General features: G+C 41.0%; 1 protein-coding gene across 4 annotated transcripts in view; it reads right to left on the bottom strand.

Moving 5' to 3' along the window:
• The window catches only part of AMBRA1 (autophagy and beclin 1 regulator 1), a 165,322-nt gene that overhangs the window by 129,568 nt on the left and 12,883 nt on the right, over positions 1-22,871 (bottom strand). For 2 of the 4 annotated variants that reach the window (XM_081315060.1, XM_081315061.1), the window contains exon 7: positions 20,867-22,347. In XM_081315060.1, coding sequence (XP_081171186.1) covers positions 20,867-22,347 — 1,481 coding nt within the window. The remainder of the gene's footprint in view (positions 1-20,866; positions 22,348-22,871) is intronic. The other 2 variants (XM_081315062.1, XM_081315063.1) reach the window with 2 other exon arrangements.

Genomic DNA, 22,871 nt, shown 5'->3' with positions numbered 1-22,871 from the left:
TCCACACAAGCCACCACCACAAAAATAGTCACATAACCCTCAACAGAATGGAAAATGGTTTACTCCTGGCTTCATCTTAAGTAGATCATTTGAACCTAACCATCAAGACAGCAGTCTTACACATTCTGCAAAGTTACAGATGAATTTTTCTATAAAATTTAGCAACTTCCACATTATACTTTATTCTAAAATTGGCCAGACCCCATCTTAAATATAATATCCTAGTCTGGCAATAAGGATAATTAGGATACTAGTAACTATTCCTATGAAAACAGATGGAATAGAACTGGGCAAACTTAATCTTGAGAAAAATAATTTAGGAGAATATAATAGCGCTCTTCAAATACCTTAAAGGATGTCATATAACAGAAGTTCTCTCTCATTTCCATGTCAGGACTTGAAATGAGGATTTAAGTTAAATAAAGATTCCAACAGAATACTAAAAAATACCCTTCCTTACTAAGTTGAAAGTAATTACTGAAAAGAGCACTGGGCTCATCTTCAATGCGTAGGTTCAAGCATATACCAACCATCATTCTCCAATGCCTTAATATAGATTCCTGCACCACCAGGGTCTTGATTACTTAAACAGACCTTTCTGATTCTATTATTCTCTTTAGTCTCAGAAGCTGGAAAATTAGTCTACAGATAAAGACAGCATGCCAGAAGAGAGAAAGCATCCATATAATATGATTCTGATTAAGGAGACTCTGACTACTCTAGATGATGCTCTACTGCTTTTCTGATCACTCTACAGAAATGCAAAAGCAAACACAGCGTTATATTTTGAACTTTCAGTCACCTAATGTTTTTGAAAAATCAAAAATCAAAGACTCGGTCAGAAGCAAAAAGAAGCATTCGGAGAATGTGGAGGAAAGGGAGAAGACAGTGGTGGAAAAACCAAGACAGTGTCAACTGAAAACGTTTCAACCCAAACATGAGAAGTCAAAGAGTGGCTCAATGAGAAAAAAAATATCCAGGCTCTATGTAGCAAATTCCATCATTTTATCTTCTTTTTCTAACAAAGTTTTCTGCACCATTTTTCTTCATCCATGACATCTGGAGGCTGCTTACAGCCATTGCAGAAACAACAAAAAAGACTAACGGGCAAATACTTCAATAATATTATATTTCTGTTTGACAGATCATGTTATCTTTTAGGCAGTTTGAAATAATGTGTTATCACCAATGGCTCTGTAACATCTTATCATGTATACATCTAAACAATTCAAAATGCTTGAATACATAACAGAACCTTCTTTTTGGTAATGTTTTTCCATAGGAGAAAAAGAGACTGTTACTGCACTGGTTAAATAAGGTACAGACTTTAAAAAGCTCTTCTGGGGGGGGGGGAGAGGAAAAAAACCTGTGGAAAATGTATGAAACGAAGATGTTAGAGTTAGAAGCCCATGTTAAATTTAGACAGTGAAGAGCTGTGGTTGGTTTTAAGGAAGCAATATTGGCTGATGATTCTGAGAAAGACTCAGAATTTGAAACTGCTGAAAGGACACAGGTTCAAGAGAAGTCTAGGTATCCTGAAGTGATCCAGATGAAGTTTCTGAGAAGATCTCTGAGAGCTGCAGATTTTAGAGTAGCCTGAAAACCGCAAAGAGGAGGAAGCACCACACATTTTTATCCCTCACAGAAGAAGGCATCTCAGAAGTTGAAGACAGAGACAGGAGAGACCATGTTCCACCAGCCAGAGACCGACAGCCAGAGACAGACTGCAAGCTAGCGTAATTGCTTTTATTCAGTACTTTTTTTGTAAAAGAAAAAGGTGCCGGAACTCACATATATCATACAACCCACCTTGCCTACCCTACAAGGTTCCATCCAAAAAAGGTGCCGGAACTCCGTTCTGAGCGTTCTGTGACAAAAAAAGCCCTGGTTTTATTTATCTTAAAGTATGCCTAGCTAGAACATAGGAGTGGCAATACACCCATTTAGCTAGCATGACAGATTACACACAAAATAAGATAAGAATTTACCAGCTGCAGAAGGTTTTACTTTGCCTTTAGAGGAAGCAGTCCTTTAAAAAAATACCTGTCTGAAGTTACAAGCAGTCGGATGACAAATAAAATTAAAATTATTATAATTATTATTAGGGCACTATTAACGGTGACATGGAAGACGGAGCCTTGGAGTGAGCAGCTATAAAGTGGGAAGCGTAAGAATGCAATTAAATGCTTGTTTTGCTTTATGATAATTATTTGGTAATTAAAAAATAAATTTGGTAATTTTAAAAAGATAAAAATGCAAGAGACATTTGCAAGTTGTACCTGAAAGCCTACAGAAACCCCCATAACAGAGTCTCTATCAAAAGGGCCAAATGTTCGTGACTGCATCTTTAGGTTTCAAGCACAGGGTTTAATGTATCTATCAACATTTTTCCCATTTTTTCAATCCACATATACTTCTGTCATTCATAAGCAATCAAATGAAAAAGGGAACGGAGCTGAACTCCTCCAAATCGCAAAAAATCAGTTTCATAAAACCATCATATTCTTCTATTAAATATAAATAACCTGAAAGTGATAATTAAAAACAATGGAGTCCCAACCTTTGCAATTGTAAAGACAGATTAAATCACAGTATTGATAAGGAATGGTTGTTTAAGCAGTAGAGACTTTACCTTTCTTTCTAATAGAAAGTTAGCCCAATTTTTATATCACAAAATCATGACAACTACACAGAGGTAACAGCAAGAAGATCTCATTTTGTCACACATAATATTTCTACATCAGAAATCTCAGTTTCGCATATGCTTTTAAAAAGTCACCTATTCCAAATCTCTATCCTAACACCTTACGCAGGGGTCCCCAACCTGTGGGCCGCGGCCTACTCACAACCGGGCCGCGTGAGTAGTGAGTTGGTGGGTGCACACATGCAGCCCCACTTGCACAAGCAGCTGGCACTCACAGCCACACTTGCGTGAGTGGTAGGCAGACACGCTCACTGCTCATACAAATGAAGCTGTGTGCACAGCTGTGTGCACACCTGCCCCTCACAAAACTATCCCCTCTTTCTCCCCCCAACCTTGTTGTGGAACACTGCCTTAGAGTACTACAATGTTCGAACTTTATAGTGTTCCAGTCAAATTCTACTGGAAGCAGATAACCATTCTATCTGAAATTTCAACGTTTATTTCCAGTTTTCAAAGGAGACTAAGTCACAGCTCCAGATTTTTCAAAGAGGAGATGTACTAAAAAGAACAATTATTGCAGTGGAAGGTGTATTGTTCAGATAACGATCATTCATACCTTGGAATTATCTAACTATATCTCCAAATTTTAATTCAGAAAAAATAAACAAATATTTCTTACACATAGGAAGTTTCTATCAGTCTTTTGCTTCAGTTGTCATTTTTTATATATTTTATTGAGCCGGGCTAATTGTTCTCCTAGTTTAGTATTTTATATCCAAAAGCAGCAATTATCTTGAAGTAGGAGGACAACTTTGGTGCATCTCTGGAAGATAGTATTTCCTATAATATATTTTTTTAAAAAAAATCTTTTTCTTTAATGAAGTCACTCATATAACTAAATTTGTAACAATTCAGAGTTATTGAAACAATCAGTTAAGTGAACATGAAAAAATAATAATTAGAATGCATGTTACTCAATAGAATATGCATTGGACAAAGCAAAAATCACTTTTCCATTCAAATCACTGATGTACAGAGGTTCCCAAGTAATGGATCTTAGAATCATAACTGTGTGTTCTCAAAATGTTATTGTGATCTGCAAATAGCTAAATTAACTTGGTATTGATAACAGAGCCCAACACATCCTGAAATAGATTTTTACAGGCAAGCAGCTTTGTATTGCTACAAAATACAAAATTAGCACAACAGGTAAGTGGTAGGTTAATTTAAAAGCTCTTTCTCCAAATTCAGGGGAGGAAAAGAACTGTATCACTAACACATCTACTAAAATAAGAAGACGGACATTTAAAATCACAGTATTTCAGCACTGAAATGACCAGTTATGAAAAAGGCTCCCCAGAAGGGAAAACCTTTCCAATGTGAAGCTGTTTTACTACTTTTTTTAAACCATTTGCATTTTAAACAAAATAGATGTGGATTTTTCAGTTAATTTAATTCATCTGTTTAAGACCATTTTTTAATGTTTTGGTGTTTTTTTTAAATATTAGTAATATTTATCTCCTAAGCTTTCCAAGAAACATACAGTGGTAAAATAAAATATACATCATAATACTGAGATTTTAAATCAGTCTCCTGATCCACTTCAGGACTATAAAAGTTTTAAGATTTCTACATACAAAGTAAGCATAGCTAACGCTAACCTCTTAATAAAATACAGTGTCTAAATCCTAAACCCATGATATTCAGCAACAGAATAGTCCATCTTCATTAAAGGCAGTCTTCTCTTAGGAATACAGATAGTCCTAAATTTACAACCAGAACTGGGACGTAAATTTCAATTGTTGAGTAATGCAGTGATTAAAGGGATCATCACATGATGGAAATGATCTTACAACCATTTTTATCACCTTCCCAAACTCATTTTGCTTCTCCAAAACCAGCCAGAAAGGTCAGAAATCACAATCACAAGACCAAAAGATCCTGCAACGGTTGTAAATGTAAACCACTTGCCAAGCGCCTGAACTGTGACGATGTCACCAAGGAGAGTGGTATGTCAGCTATAACACACGTGCAACTAAACTCTTCCCTTCCCTCCCTCCACTGTTTACCTGCATGTGTTCACTGGGAGACAGAGGAGCCTCTAAAGTAAGTTTACTCTAAAGCATGGGTCGGCAACCCACGGCTCTGGAGCCGTATGCGGCTCCCAGTTTGCAGAGAGAGACAGACAGACAGAGAGAGGCACTTGTGCTCCCCCCCCCTCTCTCTCTCTCTGTGTAACTCACACTGTTCTCCAAGAAGCTGACAAACTTATTGGGCGGAGCTCCTGCCTTTGCTGCGTCTCTGCAGGAAGCAGCAGAAAGCAGGGTAGGAGAGCCAGCCCAATAAGAATGTGCATCAGCTTGTTGTGAAGCCAGCTTGCCAGGTGAGCAGAAGATCGGAGAGAGGGAGAGAGAGGGAGGGAGAGGGAGGGAGAGGGAGGGAGAGGGAGACGGAGAGAGAGACAGAGACAGAACTCATGCACGGCAGCCTCTACTTCTTTTTAATTAAACTCTTCAATCAAGTTCCACCCCTTGCGTGCATTTGCAGCTCCCAGTGGTTTTTCCTCTCTGGGAAACAGGTCCAAGTGGCTGAGTGTTTAAGGTTGCCGACCCCTGCTCCAAAGGAAGTGCTTGCATGTTTTCCCTCCATCCACCATTAGCAAGGGCTCGAAGGCAAACAGGAAGCAAGACAAAGGGAAGGAGGAAAAAGATTTCTCTCCCTCGCCATTTGCCTTCACTAAGGAAAGGAAGACTAGCGTCTAGCAACAAAAGTAAAATAAGAAAGAAAACTCAAGGACTATCTGTATACTATTACTATGCTTTTACTGTTGTATGGTTATTATTAGACTGAGAATCCGTGCAAATTTATTTTCACCAGTCTTGCAATCCCAGTTAAAACTTTTCCTTTTAACTGATGATTGTATTTAAAGACCATCAAAAACTCCCGATTACATACAATACTCTGTTTCCGTGATATTCAGGGACTCTTCTCTTTTGAACCATCAGGAAGTCTGAAAAGATGGATATCTGGTGCATTACATAACTTCATTCATACACATTCCAAAGAAAAGATTTTTTTTTCTTAATATAGAACTGTTTATTGTTTCGCGCCACAAACTTTTATAGTATATACATAGTAGAACTTGTGCATTTCATCAACCGCTACCAATACAGGTAGACTTACAACCATTTGTTTAGTGACTGTTCAAAGTTACATGAAAAAAGTGACATGACCATTTTGCACACTTACAACTGCTGCAACATCCACATGGTTATGTGATCAGATGCTCGGCAACTGGCATGTTATTTATGACGACTGCAGTGTTCCAGGGTCATGTGACCTTCTGATAAGCAAAGTCAATGGAAAGCCAGATTTGCTTAACAACCATGTAAACTAACTTAACAACTGCTGTGATTCACTTAACAATTGTGGCAAGAAAAGTCGTAAAAGGAGACAAAAGTCACTTAATAACACTCTTGCTGAGCAATGGAATTTTGAGACTCAATTCTGGTCATAAGTCAAGGATATGTAACAACCCAGGAAAGTTCACGCATGAGCTACTTCTTGCTTACTTATCCAAGTTACATAAATCTGATTAAAATGACTGTTGATGATGAAATAAGCAAAATGTTCTTGGCAATTCTAAAAAAAATTATCCACCTTCTCAAAATAGGCTCTTAACACCAACTGTTCTACAGGGAGTGCAGAATTATTAGGCAAATGAGTATTTTGACCACATCATCCTCTTTATGCATGTTGTCTTACTCCAAGCTGTATAGGCTCGAAAGCCTACTACCAAGTAAGCATATTAGGTGATGTGCATCTCTGTAATGAGAAGGGGTGTGGTCTAATGACATCAACACCCTGTATCAGGTGTGCATAATTATTAGGCAACTTCCTTTCCTTTGGCAAAATGGGTCAAAAGAAGGACTTGACAGGCTCAGAAAAGTCAAAAATAGTGAGATATCTTGCAGAGGGATGCAGCACTCTTAAAATTGCAAAGCTTCTGAAGCGTGATCATCGAACAATCAAGCGTTTCATTCAAAATAGTCAACAGGGTCGCAAGAAGCGTGTGGAGAAACCAAGGCGCAAAATAACTGCCCATGAACTGAGAAAAGTCAAGCGTGCAGCTGCCAAGATGCCACTTGCCACCAGTTTGGCCATATTTCAGAGCTGCAACATCACTGGAGTGCCCAAAAGCACAAGGTGTGCAATACTCAGAGACATGGCCAAGGTAAGAAAGGCTGAAAGACGACCACCACTGAACAAGACACACAAGCTGAAACGTCAAGACTGGGCCAAGAAATATCTCAAGACTGATTTTTCTAAGGTTTTATGGACTGATGAAATGAGAGTGAGTCTTGATGGGCCAGATGGATGGGCCTGTGGCTGGATTGGTAAAGGGCAGAGAGCTCCAGTCCGACTCAGACGCCAGCAAGGTGGAGGTGGAGTACTGGTTTGGGCTGGTATCATCAAAGATGAGCTTGTGGGGCCTTTTCGGGTTGAGGATGGAGTCAAGCTCAACTCCCAGTCCTACTGCCAGTTTCTGGAAGACACCTTCTTCAAGCAGTGGTACAGGAAGAAGTCTGCATCCTTCAAGAAAAACATGATTTTCATGCAGGACAATGCTCCATCACACGCGTCCAAGTACTCCACAGCGTGGCTGGCAAGAAAGGGTATAAAAGAAGGAAATCTAATGACATGGCCTCCTTGTTCACCTGATCTGAACCCCATTGAGAACCTGTGGTCCATCATCAAATGTGAGATTTACAAGGAGGGAAAACAGTACACCTCTCTGAACAGTGTCTGGGAGGCTGTGGTTGCTGCTGCACGCAATGTTGATGGTGAACAGATCAAAACACTGACAGAATCCATGGATGGCAGGCTTTTGAGTGTCCTTGCAAAGAAAGGTGGCTATATTGGTCACTGATTTGTTTTTGTTATGTTTTTGAATGTCAGAAATGTATATTTGTGAATGTTGAGATGTTATATTGGTTTCACTGGTAAAAATAAATAATTGAAATGGGTATATATTTGTTTTTTGTTAAGTTGCCTAATAATTATGCACAGTAATAGTCACCTGCACACACAGATATCCCCCTAAAATAGCTATAACTAAAAACAAACTAAAAACTACTTCCAAAAATATTCAGCTTTGATATTAATGAGTTTTTTGGGTTCATTGAGAACATGGTTGTTGTTCAATAATAAAATTAATCCTCAAAAATACAACTTGCCTAATAATTCTGCACTCCCTGTATGTGAAAAATCCCTGAAGAGAGAAGGCTCCTATAACAATGGCTAAGTATTTTTATGCTTTTATTGAACATTGATATTACTTGTAAGCTACCTTTTAACCTGAAAAGTGGTACACATAGAACTAAATCAATAAAAGAAACATTAGTTTTCTTATAGGATATTTAGGCACCTTGGAATCTGCAGAAGCTTAGTTTTAGAATGACACAGACTGTTTAATCTGGACAATAAGCTATGATTAGAGTGACTGTGTAACACTTCCTGTTCCTACCATAGGTTTGATGACAGACTGACTAAATCCAGAAAAAAAGCAGCTCAGATTTTAATCTGCCTCTCCCAAGTGATGCAGACAGTAACATGATGCCTCCTACTATCCTTTATGAAAGTGAACCATACATATTTCCACCAAATCTGAACAATAAAAAGAACTGAAATAATGAAATAGTAGCAGGAAGTTTTTTAAAATAGAAAGCTACAAAGGAGAAAAAAAAGTTTGCTCAAGTGGGATTCGCAAAAAGATGAAATAACTGCAAAAATTCAAGCTTCTCTTTCCGCCACCAGCAGTATGTTAACATCACTGGGAATAGAAAAAATGCCATTTTACTGTTCTTGCTCATGATGGGTTTTTGTTTTTTGGTTTTTTTAGTCATAGAGAATACTTTGCAGTCATGAGAATTCCCAATTGTAAATCCTTTCTTACTTGCCTGTTTTACAATCATGTTTTTATATTAACTACCTCTGATCAGAATGATTTTTTTCACACACCACGACCGCAGTCAAAAAGGAAAGTACTAGGAAATCTATACATTCATGTAATGCACAAGCTGCTGTTATAGATGCAGAGAAAATACATGCGTTAGTTAAGAAGAAATTGTATCAAACTACATTTCTCTTTCTATGACAGACTTGATACAGAAAAATACCCAAGGTATATTTGCTGAAGAAAAAGCAGAATGCTTTAGCCCTTAAATTCTGTGTTACAGCAGTATTGTGATACCATAATTAGAGGAAACATTATTGACTTACTGTTTAAAGTTTGAGCAATGCACCCTCTGCTGGTTTGAAAGAAAAAAACATTCTAATACACAGAATAATAGGGCTACACAGGGCTATGTGGGCATACATGTAGCACTTGTCAAGAACTTAAACCAAATATGTCTTCTTTCAAGGAAAGATGTTGTTAGTATGAGAAGTTCTCAGGAGACCCTATGTTCACACCAAATCATATTTCAACCTTCCAGTGCTGTTCACCATATTGCCCTACTAAATAATGTACACAATTATTGTATCTGAATGTTGCAGGAAATCTGGGCCAGCCCACCACGACATAGAGCCATCATCCCGAATGGTAATTCTAATAATCCTCAACCAGAATGGCCACAGTGAACACTGCAATGCAAAATACCTGGAAGGCAGAGACCAGGGAAAACTTAAGTTTATGAAGGGTTTAATCCCCTGGAAGAATTGGGGGGGGGGGAAGCCTTCAGAAAAAATATATACGTAAGCTTCTTTATTTTGGCCAGAAGAGAATAATTATTTAAATAAAATAAGTATTTCACAGGAATGCTTTGGAGACTTAGGAAAACTCTCACCTGAATATAACTGAACAAAATGTAAAAGTAGTTTAGGAAATGACTGCTGCCAGCAGAAGATAGGGAAAACGTGGTTTAGGAGTGTGGGCAAGACAGGCATGACTATGAGGATTTCAAGATCAGTCAGCATTAATTTAACAAATTAAATCCCTATATTTGCATACCCTTGTGAAGAGGATGAAGAAATTCAGTAAGCCTTAAATAGGCAATTTGGAAATGGATGAAATCAAATTCAAGTGGATTCAAATGAACGAAGCTGCTGAAGTCTGAAATTACTTTGATCCCAATTTTAAATTATAAGCACATAAGAGATTTTACAAGAAAAAGGAACAGAATGCCAGGTACAGGTAGTCCTCAACTTACAACATTCATTTAATGACTGTTCAAAGTTACAAAGGGGCTGAAAAAAGTGATTTATGACTGGTTTTCATATTGTGACCATTGCAGCATCCTCATGGTCACATGGATCAAAATTCAGTTGCTTGGCAACTGGAATGTATTTATGATAATTGCCCCATCCCTAGTCATGTGATCACCATTTGTAACCTTGACTTTGAAAAGCAAAGTCAATGGGGGGGAAGCCAGTTTCGCTTAATGCTCATCACATGATTCACTTACCAACCGCAGCGATTCACTTGAAGGTGGCCAAAAAGGTCATAAAATAGGGCAAAACTAACTTAATTGCTTTGCTTAGCAACATAAATTTTGGGCTCGTGGTCGTAGGTCAAGGACTGCTTGTACCTAAATTCAACGGTAGAGCTTGCAGACCTAGTTGATTTTTTTTTTTTACATTTTTCAAACTGCTTAGAGAGAGCTGTAAAACACTATGAACCGGTATATAAGTCTAAGCGCTATTGCTATTAACCAATTAGCTGATCACCCCTCCTGACAAAGTAAGCCATTAATTGAGGCATTTGAGCCAATTCTAGAATATTACGAAAATATCTGCTCTGAATTTGTGCCTAGAACTGAGTTGCTTCCAGTGAGAAATGGCAGCCTGACGCTCCCCAAAGTTTTCTAAAGTCTGAAGAGCTGCTCCAACTTTAAAAGCCAGCTGAAAATTGATTTATGGTGGGCTTTTCTCTCACTGAATCAAAGAAAGATTGAAAGATTGTTGTGGGCAGCAATTCCACAGTTCATTCTGATAATTGCAGAAATGGAAAAGATTTTGTAGATAGATCGGAAATGCTGGATTTTTATCTACACTCCTAACTCCAACAGAGCCATTACAGATTTTACAGCCTTGCTATCCCAATCGCTTAATCACTTTAAGAAGTAATCAATTATAGCTGGAGAGAGATTTCCTTTTACAGCAAAGACTCCTTGCAGTGAGTTAAACTATTTTTCCAAACTACCAAAACAACAACAACAACAAAAAAAAGATAGACTTTGGTTTAAAGCAGGGGTCTTCAAACGTGGCCCTTTTATGACTGGTGGACTTCAACTCCCAGAATTCCTCAGCCTGGCTGAGGAATTCTGGGAGTTGAAGTCCACCAGTCATAAAAGGGCCAAGTTTGAAGACCCCTACTTTAAAGGTTTAAGACTTATTGGCAAAAAAGCTCTATTAAGAGAGGATCTGAGTTTTCAATGGCTAAGGAAATGGTCTTTGTTTTTTATTCTGCTGTTTTCATTTTTACTACTGGCTGCTCTTAATTTACAACCATTTGTTTAATGATACTTCAAAGTTATGATGGCCTTGAAAAAAGTTATTTACAAACAGTCCTCGCATCGCTGTGGTCACATGATTTCAGGAGTGAAAAATCAGGTCCACACGTGAAGGTCTAATTAAACTGATTTATCACTAATCACGCCTATGTATAGGAATCTTCTCAACTAACTATGAGGACCTGCTTGGGACTAGATAACGGTCAACGGAATTCAAGGGAGGTGGGACTTAGTTCGCTTGTGGCTATGTAGGGATTCTACGCTGATCTATCTCTTAACTCTGCCCCCAGGTTCTGCCACTCTTCCTACACACGATCACCATTTGGATACTTTGCGACTGGCTCACATTTATGACCAGTTGTAGTGGGGTCTGTAGTGTTCTGTAGTCATATGTTGGTGATTTGCAACCTTCTGAGAGTTTCTGACAAAAAAAATGTCAGTTGGGATATTTGGATTCCCTTGATGCGGTGGCTCAGTGGGTTAGGACGCTGAGCTTGTCGATCAAAAGGTCGGCAGTTTGGCGAGTCGAATCCCGAGTGCCGCGTAACAGAGTGAGCGCCTGTTACTCGTCCCAGCTCCTGCCAACCTAGCAGTTCGAAAGCACGTAAAAATGCAAGTAGAAAAATAGGGACCACTACGGTAGGAAGGTAACAGCGTTCCATGCGCCTTTGGCGTCTAGTCATGCCGGCCACATGACCACGGAGATGTCCTCGGACAAGCGCTGGCTCTTCAGCTTTGAAATGGAGATGAGCACCAGTCCCTAGAGTTGGAAACGACTAGCACGCATGTGCGGGGGAACCTTTACCTTTACCAACTGTGGTTAAAATGGTTGTAAAATTGGGTTCAGTCGTACGATGATTCACTTTTATGACCCCCACCTACTTATGATAGAAATTCTTGTTCCAATTGTCGTAAGTCAAAGACATTACCTGCATGTATAAGCTAGTTAACATTACTTTATGCCATTACTAAGATAATTAAAGATAACAGCACTGCATAAGAATATTGCTTAATCTTCTCTAAAGTTCTGCATAACAAAAGGCAAAAACTCAGATGTGAGGTTGAGTTACTATGGAGACGTGATATCCGTTCTACTTATAAGAAGGAAAGTTTTTCTTTTTCTATATTGTCTACCTGGGGCATTTTTGCTTTTAGATTAAAAATGACTATTAGAAAAACAACGAAACAGGACAGAAGAGAATCGCCAGAGTAACCTGCAATTACACAAGATACACTTCAGAATTTTTTTTCAATAAATGATAAATAAATTAGGTCAGATTGGGGGGGGGAGAATTGATATTTTGAAAAAAACAAATGGAAGATTTGTAAAACTAAGACAGGTGACGAAAGATGCCGATAAACTATCTGGAAAGGTAAAACAAATTAATGACAAAGGGGAATATTCAGAGAGTAAGAAGTCAGGAGCCCGAGGCAGGGAGTTGGAAAGAGAATTGGATAAACTGGCTCTACTAGAATTGAGAAGAAAAGAATTTTGCCTGAGAATTAGACCTATTCTAGAGGTTCCAGCTGAAAATATTAAAGGCAGGCTTATTAATGTTTTGGCAATTTTTTTAGATCCGAATGAGGATAAGGAAAATAAAATGGATAAAATGTTGAAACGTATTCCAGATTTGCCAGACTGAGAAATGTTCCTAAGGGAAAAAGAAAAGAAGAAAAGGGACCAGTCTTGCAGCAGCATTTTCGTACAAAAATTGAAATTGGATACTGAATTGTTCTGAAAGTGATTCACATCAGAATTTAGAATCATAGGGCTGCAAGGGACCTTGGAGGTCTTCTAGCCCAGCAATGGAGCACCTAGAACAGGCATAGGCAACCTCGGCTCTTTTATGACTCATGGACTTCAACTCCCAGAATTCCTGAGCCAGCCAAGCTGGCTCAGGAATTCTGAGAGTTGAAGTCCATGAGTCATAAAAGAGCCGAGGTTGCCTACCCCTGGCCTAGAACAAGTTCCAGATTGGATCGTTTTTTAATGAGTTTCCACCTATTGCTTCTTGTCCTGCCCTCAATCCTTTAGTGAATAAGTTGACCCCCTCTTCTCTGTGACAGCCCCTCAAGTCTGGGAAGACAGCTACCATGTCACCCCTAATCCTTCTCTTCATTAGGTTAGACCAGGGGTAGGCAACCTCGGCTCTTTTATGACTCATGGACTTCAGCTCCCAGAATTCCTGAGTCAGCTGACTCAGGAATTCTGGGAGCTATAGTCCATTAGTCATAAAAAAGCCGAGGTTGCCTACCCCTGGGTTAGACATACTTAGTTTCCTTAAGTGTTCATCATACAGTTTAACTCTTGGACTCTTTTATCATTTTTGTTGCTCTTGTTTGCACACTTTCTAGGGTCTCAGCATCTTTTTTTATATCGTGGCAACCAGAACGGGACACGGTATTCCAAGCGTGGCCACACTAGTGCACTATAGAGCAGTGCTTCCTCGTGATCTTGATGCTGTCCCCCTGCCAATGCAGCCTAGGACTGCATCGGCTTTTTGGTAGCTGCAGTATATTGCTGGCTCATATTTAAGTGGTGGTCCACCAGGAGAAGATTCTGGTCCTCTGTTTGATACAGTTTAATACCTTCATTCATCACCTCTTTATTGATTCTTTGCCGGTGCCTCTTAGTTTTGAACTTACTGATGTTCATGTTTTTCTTTCCAAGTAAATATTGTTTCTCGATGAGCAACAGAAAATTCAGGAAAAGAGAGGAAAGAAACAAGAAATATAGATTCCTTTAATTTTCCTTTTCTGCATGTCCTGTTCAGAATTAATTGTTAAACTTGGGCAGTAACTCTTAAGGTATAATCATTTCTTTTTCCTTTCTTCTCCAACTTTTCCTCAGATCACCTTTCTTACTTTCTATTTTAGTGGAAACCTAGTATTTGAATATTAAATTAATTGAAACTCTTTAGATAACCAAAGGGCCTGAGCTCTGCATCCATGAAGAGATCTCCAGAACACAAGAAAGCTGACCACAGGTTCAGCAATATTATCATCTCAGATGAATGGAAAATCTCCCAATCTTCGGAATCTTTTACTATGTGCAATTCAAAACTTTGGCTACCACCTTTAAACCACCTTGCTTTTGGGGAAAGATTTGGGAATAAAGTGATGGGGGGGCACCTCCCGCTATGTGTTTAGATGTTCTGGCTGTCCTTCAGGATGCAACTATTGTTTAGCTGTGGTTTATTACGGAGTGTGTTTTAATGTTATATTTTTTATTTTATTTATTTTAACCCACCTTGGATCCTGTTGGATAGAGCAGTATCTAAACTGTAGTTATAAATAATCTGGAAACGTGAATTAGACATTACTATTTTAAGTTAAAGAGAATCTGCAAGCTGTCAGTCAAACTTGCAAGTACCTATAACTCAACAATAGAATTTCTATAGTATGTTATACTAATATTGTAAATATATAGTAATATGGAAGTTAATTATAGGCTTTGTTCTTTGCTCTACTAAATCTGCAATCCTAAGTATACATGCATAGACATAAATGTACAGAACACAAGGGAAGATTCATCTAAGTAAAATGTGTAGATGAGAACTAAGGCTGAAAGACTTCTTGTTCATGAATGCTACTCAATTATTTTCCTCTGGTCCACTATCATCACCCTCAAATATTCTACGCAGTAATAGAGCAATATTTCCATAGCACAATCACCCTTGGGTCCAACAGATATAGAGACAGATGGTGAAAACATCTATAAGCAAATAGTCCTAAATTTCAAGCACCATCAGTCTGAAGATCACTGGAGAAAATTAAAATTTCACACCCTTATTGCATGAAAGCAGACATATGGCTCTATTTCATCTTAAGGTGTATATGCATCCTCAAAATCTTGCATAATACATTTGCCAGTGGGTCAAAATCCCAAGGCTAAATCAGAGGTTATCTGCATAGAGCCCAGCTGCTTTCAAATTAAACGCTGTGGATGGGTACATATGCTCTTTTTAATAAGGTTCTAAGTTATATCCTCCACTTAAAAAAATAAGACCAAGACGTCAATTATGAAAACCAATTAGAAGCTTATTAAACACTATGTGATTAGCCTAAGATAATTAAACAAGATCGCTCAAAGATCAGAACTTTCTTCACACGTCTTACTCTGTAAAACATGATACAGCAGACAGCCTTCATTTAGCCATTAAATCCATTCACCCTGTGAAGGCATATGGTTACCAAACGTGTAAATTCTTAAACTGACAAACCAGCTCAAGAAAACCAGACCGAAAGAGATACCAAACACAAACCGTTTTCATTATTTAATTTATCTAAACTTGCTGTTACCATTCCAATAACTGCATTATTGACTATTTGGACAAACAGAACTCAGTGTTAAACAAAAGTATTAGAGCAACTCATAACCAACAAAACTTAATAGAAATAAATCAAATTTACAGGAAGATGAATTTTGCTAAACAGAAATATTCTGAGAAAGGTAATGAACCAGACAGTTGCTGATCTGGCTCTGTGAAAAGAACAAGAGAAAATAATTATTAATCTGGGAATGGTTTTAACCCCAGAGGAGATGATAAATGAACCTGTTAAATACGACTCTAGATTGTACAGCAAGCAGATATTAAATTAGGAGATTAAAGAATACTTAAATATAACACAGATCATATATTTGCAGATCAGCAAAAGAAGCCCTTAATAAACAAATTACAGAACATAAAAAAGAAGCAATATAGAAACTGAAATTGAATAAATTCTCTATACACCACTATATTCCTGCAATATATTATAGGACCTTCCAAGAAATCTTGATGAAATCAGTACCCAGGTCATAAATGAGATATAACAATGTTCTTCTTTGTGGCAAGAGGCTCTTTTTTAAATTTACAAAACAGTAATGCTCCAACCCACCCAAAGTCTTATAGGCATTTCTTGAGTAGATTACAGTTCTATAGACTATATTTGCAAAGAAATTAAATGGCTTTTTAACTGAACCAATACATCCTGCCCTGACTAAATTTGCTCTAAAGCAGGGGTCTTCAAAGGTGGCCCTTTTATGATTTGTGGACTTCAACTCCCAGAATTCCTCAGCCAGACATGTTGGCTGAGGAATTCTGGGAGTTGAAGTCCACAAGTCATAAAAGGGCTAAGTTTCAAGACCGCTGCTCTAAAGAAATATAGAAGACACATTTTGAATGGCACTGAGAATATAAATCAGAAAAAAACGACACAAAAAGATTTTGATAAATTGAAATGGATCTTAACAAGCATTACTTTGAAGAAGGGGGACCATGGTTTGAATTTTTTCACATAAAGGGCATTTTTAAAGAAAAAGAAGCTAATAAATGTACCGTATATACTTGAGTATAAGCCGACTCGAGTATAAGCCGAGACCCCCAATTTCACCCCCAAAAACTGGGAAAAGTTGTTGACTCGAGTATAAGCCGATCCGCCGTTCTGCAAGCCTCCGCCGCCGGCGGAGGCTGGATCCGCGCTCTGCAAGCCTCTGCCGCCAGCAGAGGCTCGATCCGCCATTTTGCAAGCCTGAATACACAGGAATACCCTGTGTGGCCGCGGCTCTCGGGGAAGCCCTGGCTGTCCGCTTCCTCACTCCACGCTGCCATTCGGGGCCCGCGCGTTCCCCGGGCAAATCGCGGCGCCCAGCAGGCGAGGAAACACGCCCGCTCCAGTCGCCCCCCCTTCCCTCAGGAGACGCGAAGCAAGTGACCGCCCGGAGCTTACCGAGGACTTGCGCGCGGCCGAGGCTTCGGTGCTTCCAGGATCGCGCGCACCTCTCCCAAGCCGCCGCCGTCCGGAGACCTGCCGAAGTTTGGGGAGGTGCGCACGCACATCCCCAAACCTCCCCAAACGTCGGCAGGTCTCCGTTCCTCCGCGCAGACCTGCCGACGTTTGGGGAGGTTTGGGCGCCTCCCCAAACCTCCCCAAACCTCGGCAGGTCTCCGTTCCTCCGCGCAGACCTGCCGACGTGTGGGGAGGTTTGGGCGCCTCCCCAAACCTCCCCAAACGTCGGCAGGTCTCCGTTCCTCCGCGCAGACCTGCCGACGTTTGGGGAGGTTTGGGCGCCTCCCCAAACCTCCCCAGGTCTCCGTTCCTCCTGCCGACGTTTGGGGAGGTTTGGGCACCTCCCCAAACCTCCCCAGGTCTCCGTTCCTCCGCGCAGACCTGCCGGCGCCTCCCCAAACGTCGGCAGGTCTGCGCGACGTTTGGGGAGGTTTGGGGAGGCGCCCAAACCTCCCCAAACGTCGGCAGGTCTGTGCGGAGGAACGGAGACCTGGGGAGGTTTGGGGAGGCGCCCAAACCTCCCCAAACGTCGGCAGGTCTGCGCGGAGGAACGGAGACCTGGGGAGGTTTGGGGAGGCGCCCAAACCTCCCCAAACGTCGGCAGGTCTGCGCGGAGGAACGGAGACCTGGGGAGGTTTGGGGAGGTGCCCAAACCTCCCCAAACGTCGGCAGGAGGAACGGAGACCTGGGGAGGTTTGGGGAGGCGCCCAAACCTCCCCAAACGTCGGCAGGTCTGCGCGGAGGAACGGAGACCTGGGGAGGTTTGGGGAGGCGCCCAAACCTCCCCAAACGTCGGCAGGTCTGCGCGGAAGAACGGAGACCTGGGGAGGTTTGGGGAGGCGCCCAAACCTCCCCAAACGTCGGCAGGAGGAACGGAGACCTGGGGAGGTTTGGGGAGGCGCCCAAACCTCCCCAAACGTCGGCAGGTCTGCGCGGAGGAACAGAGACCTGGGGAGGTTTGGGGAGGTGCCCAAACCTCCCCAAACGTCGGCAGGAGGAACGGAGACCTGCCGCGTAACAGAGTGAGCGCGTTACTCGTCCCAGCTTCTGCCAACCTAGCAGTTCGAAAGCACGTAAAAATGCAAGTAGAAAAATAGGGACCACTACGGTGGGAAGGTAACAGCGTTCCGTGCGCCTTTGGCGTCTAGTCATGCCGGCCACATGACCACGGAGACGTCCTCGGACAAGCGCTGGCTCTTTGGCTTTGAAACGGAGATGAGCACCGGCCCCTAGAGTTGGAAACGACTAGCACGCATGTGCGGGGGAACCTTTACCTTTAAGTTAAAAAGCAGATGAATTCAAACCATAAGTGATGGGGGGAGGGGGGGAGTTACAGTGGAAAATTTATAAGATCTTTCAGAATCCGTTTAACACAGTCTGATTCCCCAGAAGTATGTGCGCTAACTGGCGTAATCCAGTAGCAATACAGATGATTTGCAAAATCCCCTCTTCTGCTCTTGCTTCAGGCTAATGCTGCAAGTGAACATGCTCTTGAAAAGTTAAATCAAGGCCAAAGTGCCTTTCGTTCTCCATTCTGGGTCAGTGGCCAGCCAGATGAATTCAGATTGCTCTCATACGTGTAAGGTGGTGGGGGTGGGGAGCACTTCTTCTATTGTCTTGTCCCATTGTTCTCTCTCTAGCATTGCATATTTGATGCTGGGGCAGGAGGGGAAGGGAAACATCAAATAATTTAATAATAGAGGTTAAAGAACAGAAGCCGTTTAGATTTTTGCAGTTTTGCAAAGAAGGCAAGTATTTGAGTGCTAGAGCAGCAGGCTATCTAATACTTTCCTGCTTTGCTTCGATTGCAATTGACTAGCTGAGGCAAAGATAGAAGAAAAGGTGCGTCTAAATACACATTCCAGGGCTAGTTTTATCATCAGAGAGAGTAATTTCCTTGACCTGCCCAAACCCTTTCCGTTAGCCTTCTGTCTTCCATGGAAATCGCTGTTTCATCACAATACCCAAGTAAGAGACAACCACTAGTTCAGTCAACTTCTAAGCAGAGAAATGGGAACCAGGAAACATCTAGTCTATTACAAGCAACGAAATATCTCGAGCTCATTCTCACAGAGAATATTGCAATGCAGATCAACAAAATCCAGACAGACATCTAAACATGAACAACAGCAAGTATTGTGTTGGTTACATAAATACACCCGCATTTCTCCCCTTTCCATTTTTTAAAGTCAAAATAATAAAATGAAAATGTGAATTTCAGAGCATGTAGCTACTGATATTCTGTCACAAAAAGTTTAATTCTAGCAAAAAAGATCAGGCCACCAGTACAGATGCTTCCTTCTCAGTGTTCTAAGAATGAGGGCTATGAAAAAAACCTTCATTTGCTCTCCCAGATATCCTCACAGATCTAATTGATTACATGGCTTCAGAGCACCACTGTGTCCTGGAGTTCACAGCACCACAAACCCATTTTAAACGACTGGCGACAACTGAACAGAAAACATCCAATTTATTAATTTATATTTATTTATAGTAACAGAATAACAGAGTTGGAAAAGAACCCCGGAGGTCTCCCAGCCCAACCCCCCACCCAAGCAGGAGAACCCACCCCACCCCAGAGAAATGGCGGGTTCAGTCACCTCCCAAAAGCCTCCCAACAATGGAGCACCCACAACCCCTGAAGGCAAGCCACCCCAACAGTCAACCGTCAAGAAATCCCTCTCCCTTCTTTCATTAGTAGTAAATTCTACTTGTTTTCTTCATGTACCCCTCTGTAGAAGAGGTCATGTAGATTGAGATGTAAAAATAGAACTGTGATTATTTTTCAGCCTTGATACAGGAAGCAAACACTTTCCAGATCAGTTTTATGATACAATCATTGCCCTTACTTAAGTCCTTTTCAGAATACATCAATAGTTCTGCCTGGGGGGAACAGCTCTTTATCTATTAAGCAATTGTTTGGCACAGGTGTAATATTGCAGGCCGATTGCGAGGCACTAGAGAAAATCAATCTCCAATTTACAGAAACTGGTCTAGAGCTAAGGTTAGTTACTCATGTCAAAACAAAGCACCTGGCAACATTAACCTTAGATAAATTTAGAAGAAAGAAAAAATATCTCATTTCTCTATCAAATTACAGAAGCAGAGTGGAAAATTACTGAGATACAAATTTTAGAATATCTGTTTATTTTATTATGAATACTGAAAGGGCAAGTATAAAATATTAAATGTAGTGCCCAATTCCACAGAATAAGGAAAACAAAAGCAATATTTTTCATTACTACGGAAGATCCCATGGTAGCTATTTTCCTTCCTTTAAATATGATCAAACAGTTCCTAGTTCAACTATTTTCTCAACTCTACAGGTTAAATCTACAATTAAAATAACCGACAGTATCATGTAACAGAGGAACATGGGAATTATTCTGAAAGATGAACAAAATATATAACTAAAGCAGAAACTCCATGTGTGTTTAAGCGGACGTTGTAAATAATAGCTGATCCAAGCAAAGTATCTCTAAACATAAGATTTGAATAGAAAGATCATGTTCTACTAGAACAGGGGTTCCCAACCAAAGGTGCTCACGCCCTTTGGGGGTGCGAAAACTTGGGTTTTCAAAATTATAAGTGTATATGCATAATTCGTTCCTGTTATTTCGAACTTTTGGAAAGGGTGCAAGAATATATCAGAAGCGTTTTAGGGTGTAGAAAAGGTTGGGAGCCACTGTACTAGAAGGTTTCATCTTTCCTTTTCCTTGCACCATTTTAATTTCTTACACTTCGAAGCCTCTAAAAACCCTGCTTTAAAAACAGTCCGTAACACAAATACCAAATTTATTTTTGTAATTAGTTGCTTTTGTTTTTTTGATAACGGCGTTTTCAGTTTTATATTAGAACGCTTAGAAAAGGTCAGGCTTGGTGGGGCTTCAAAGACAAATCAAGATGGAATCTAGCTAGAAAAGTCTAGCAGGCTTACCTCCTGAGTGAATCCTCTTCCGAAATTTCCTCAGGCATTTCCTGGTTTAAGGCGTCCTGTGATACATTCTCAGGTCTATTTGAAGCAGATTGGCTGTAAATTCTTTCCCAGTGCCCCGTCTCTTGATTAAAGACCCCTCTCACAGTCCTTTCCTCTTGAGGATTAGAAGATCTTCTCAGGGGCAGCCTGCTAGAGGGAGACGTTCGGCTTTCCGTTCTCTCAGGTGGTGGTAGCTGGCTACTGCTGGATGGCACCCCCTCAAATGTGCTTTGGGACTGCCCTGGTGCATAGCTGGGTGTGCTTCTTTCCCAGCGAAGTGTGTCATTGTTAAAAGTCAGCAGGTTGTGACAGGCGCGACAGCGGTTCAGATGCCCCCGTGACAAATTGGAATTGTTTTCACTGCTATGTGGGGTCTGTTGATGAGAAGGACCAGGCCTATCAGGCTCAATGTTGTTATTAAGCATCTCCTGGGCCTGATGTGACTGACTAGGTTCACCACTTATCCCCTGATCTAGTTCTTGAAGCCTATCATATTCCAAGAAGAACCGCCTCAAGTCACATTGAAGCTCATTGCGAAGGCTGGCTGGATTGCTTGGGCCAGGACTACTGGTGCCTTCTGCTTCAGCTTCAGGAGCTGGGAAACCCCTCCCTTCTGTAGCTGAAGTATATACAGAGGATTGGGAACTTCCTTCCTGCTGCCTCAGCACCGACAACAAACTCACTGAAGAGGCACTGGTTCTAGGAGGAGGCATACCTTCCAACTCAGAGCGAGGGCCCATATTTAACACTGTTCGAGTCCACTCAGAACCCTCCAACCCTGAGGCCATCTGTCTTGGGTGGATCCTGGACGGATGGCCTGACAAAGACCCAGTAAGGGATCTACGAGTGGGGCCCAGGCTAAAGTTGCGCAGGGTGTTGCCAGCAGTACTGCTCTGAACAGTGCTGAAAGCAGATGGTCGATTAAGGAGTCCCTGCTCCTGCTGTGTTGAAGATGCCTGCTCCTGGGGTTGGTAAGGTTCCATTTGCACGGAAGAAAAGGAAGTGCCAGTGGACCCAGAGGATGTGGAAGGGGCGTTGTCCTGGGATGGGAAGAGAGAAGATGGAAGTCTTGCACTAGAACATCGCCTGCAAAGGCACAAAACCCCCAGATGCTGGCAACATTTTACTGAGGGGTAATTGACAGGCTCACTGAGGCCGTTATAGGCAGATGCTCTAGAGGTTTCACTAGCTGGAGGTGGGGGTGGGGGGGGAGGGGGAGGAGGTGGGGGTGGGGGAGGAGGAGGAGGAGGAGGGGAGGGTGTAGCAGAGTCTTGCATGGCGTTTTGCTCTCCCACCTGGATACCAGAAGAGCGTGATGACAGCATATGCAGGAAATTATGAAGGAGTGGTGTGCGTCTCACTGGTTGAGATTGGAGAATGGAACGTTGACGATAATGTGGCATTTCTGTACTATCCACAGGTATTTCCACCTCTTCATCGTTCTGCAGAATAAAGTGCACACAATCAATCAACTCATGGGGTGGAGGGACTCTTAAACAGAAAGATAAAACAGAAAATGCTTTTTCTTGAGTTCGGTAAAATTATTAATAATCTTTCATTAGAACGATCAGTTAGATTCAGAAAATTCCATGTAATAATGCTGTAAATTCCCACAAAGATACAGTGCAGTTTTTTCAAACAAAGCAGTGCAGCTAATACGGCTCCAAAAGTGATCAGCACAAAGAAAGCTTTGGGGCCATCGACATGCAATATAGTACTGGAAATATTCCTATTATTTTAGCAATACATTTCATGCCTTAGTTATGTATAAGCTTGTCTTTTATTGGGTCCCCCCATTCTGTACCAAAAACTAAAATGGATAGTCACCCATTCAAATGCTTTCAGATTACTACCAAGAGTTTTAAAGATTCTGGATCATGTTATTCCTGACTAGTCTGTTTAAAAAATTGCAAACATATGGTAGCTGAATTAATAAGAGAGAACTATATTATGAAGCATCCAAAAC

Source organism: Vipera berus (assembly GCF_964194415.1).
Source record: "Vipera berus genome assembly, chromosome: 1".
NCBI classification, from domain to species: Eukaryota; Metazoa; Chordata; class Lepidosauria; order Squamata; family Viperidae; genus Vipera; species Vipera berus.
The sequence above is the reverse complement of the archived record's forward strand: the minus strand, read 5'-3'. Positions and strand labels throughout refer to the sequence as shown.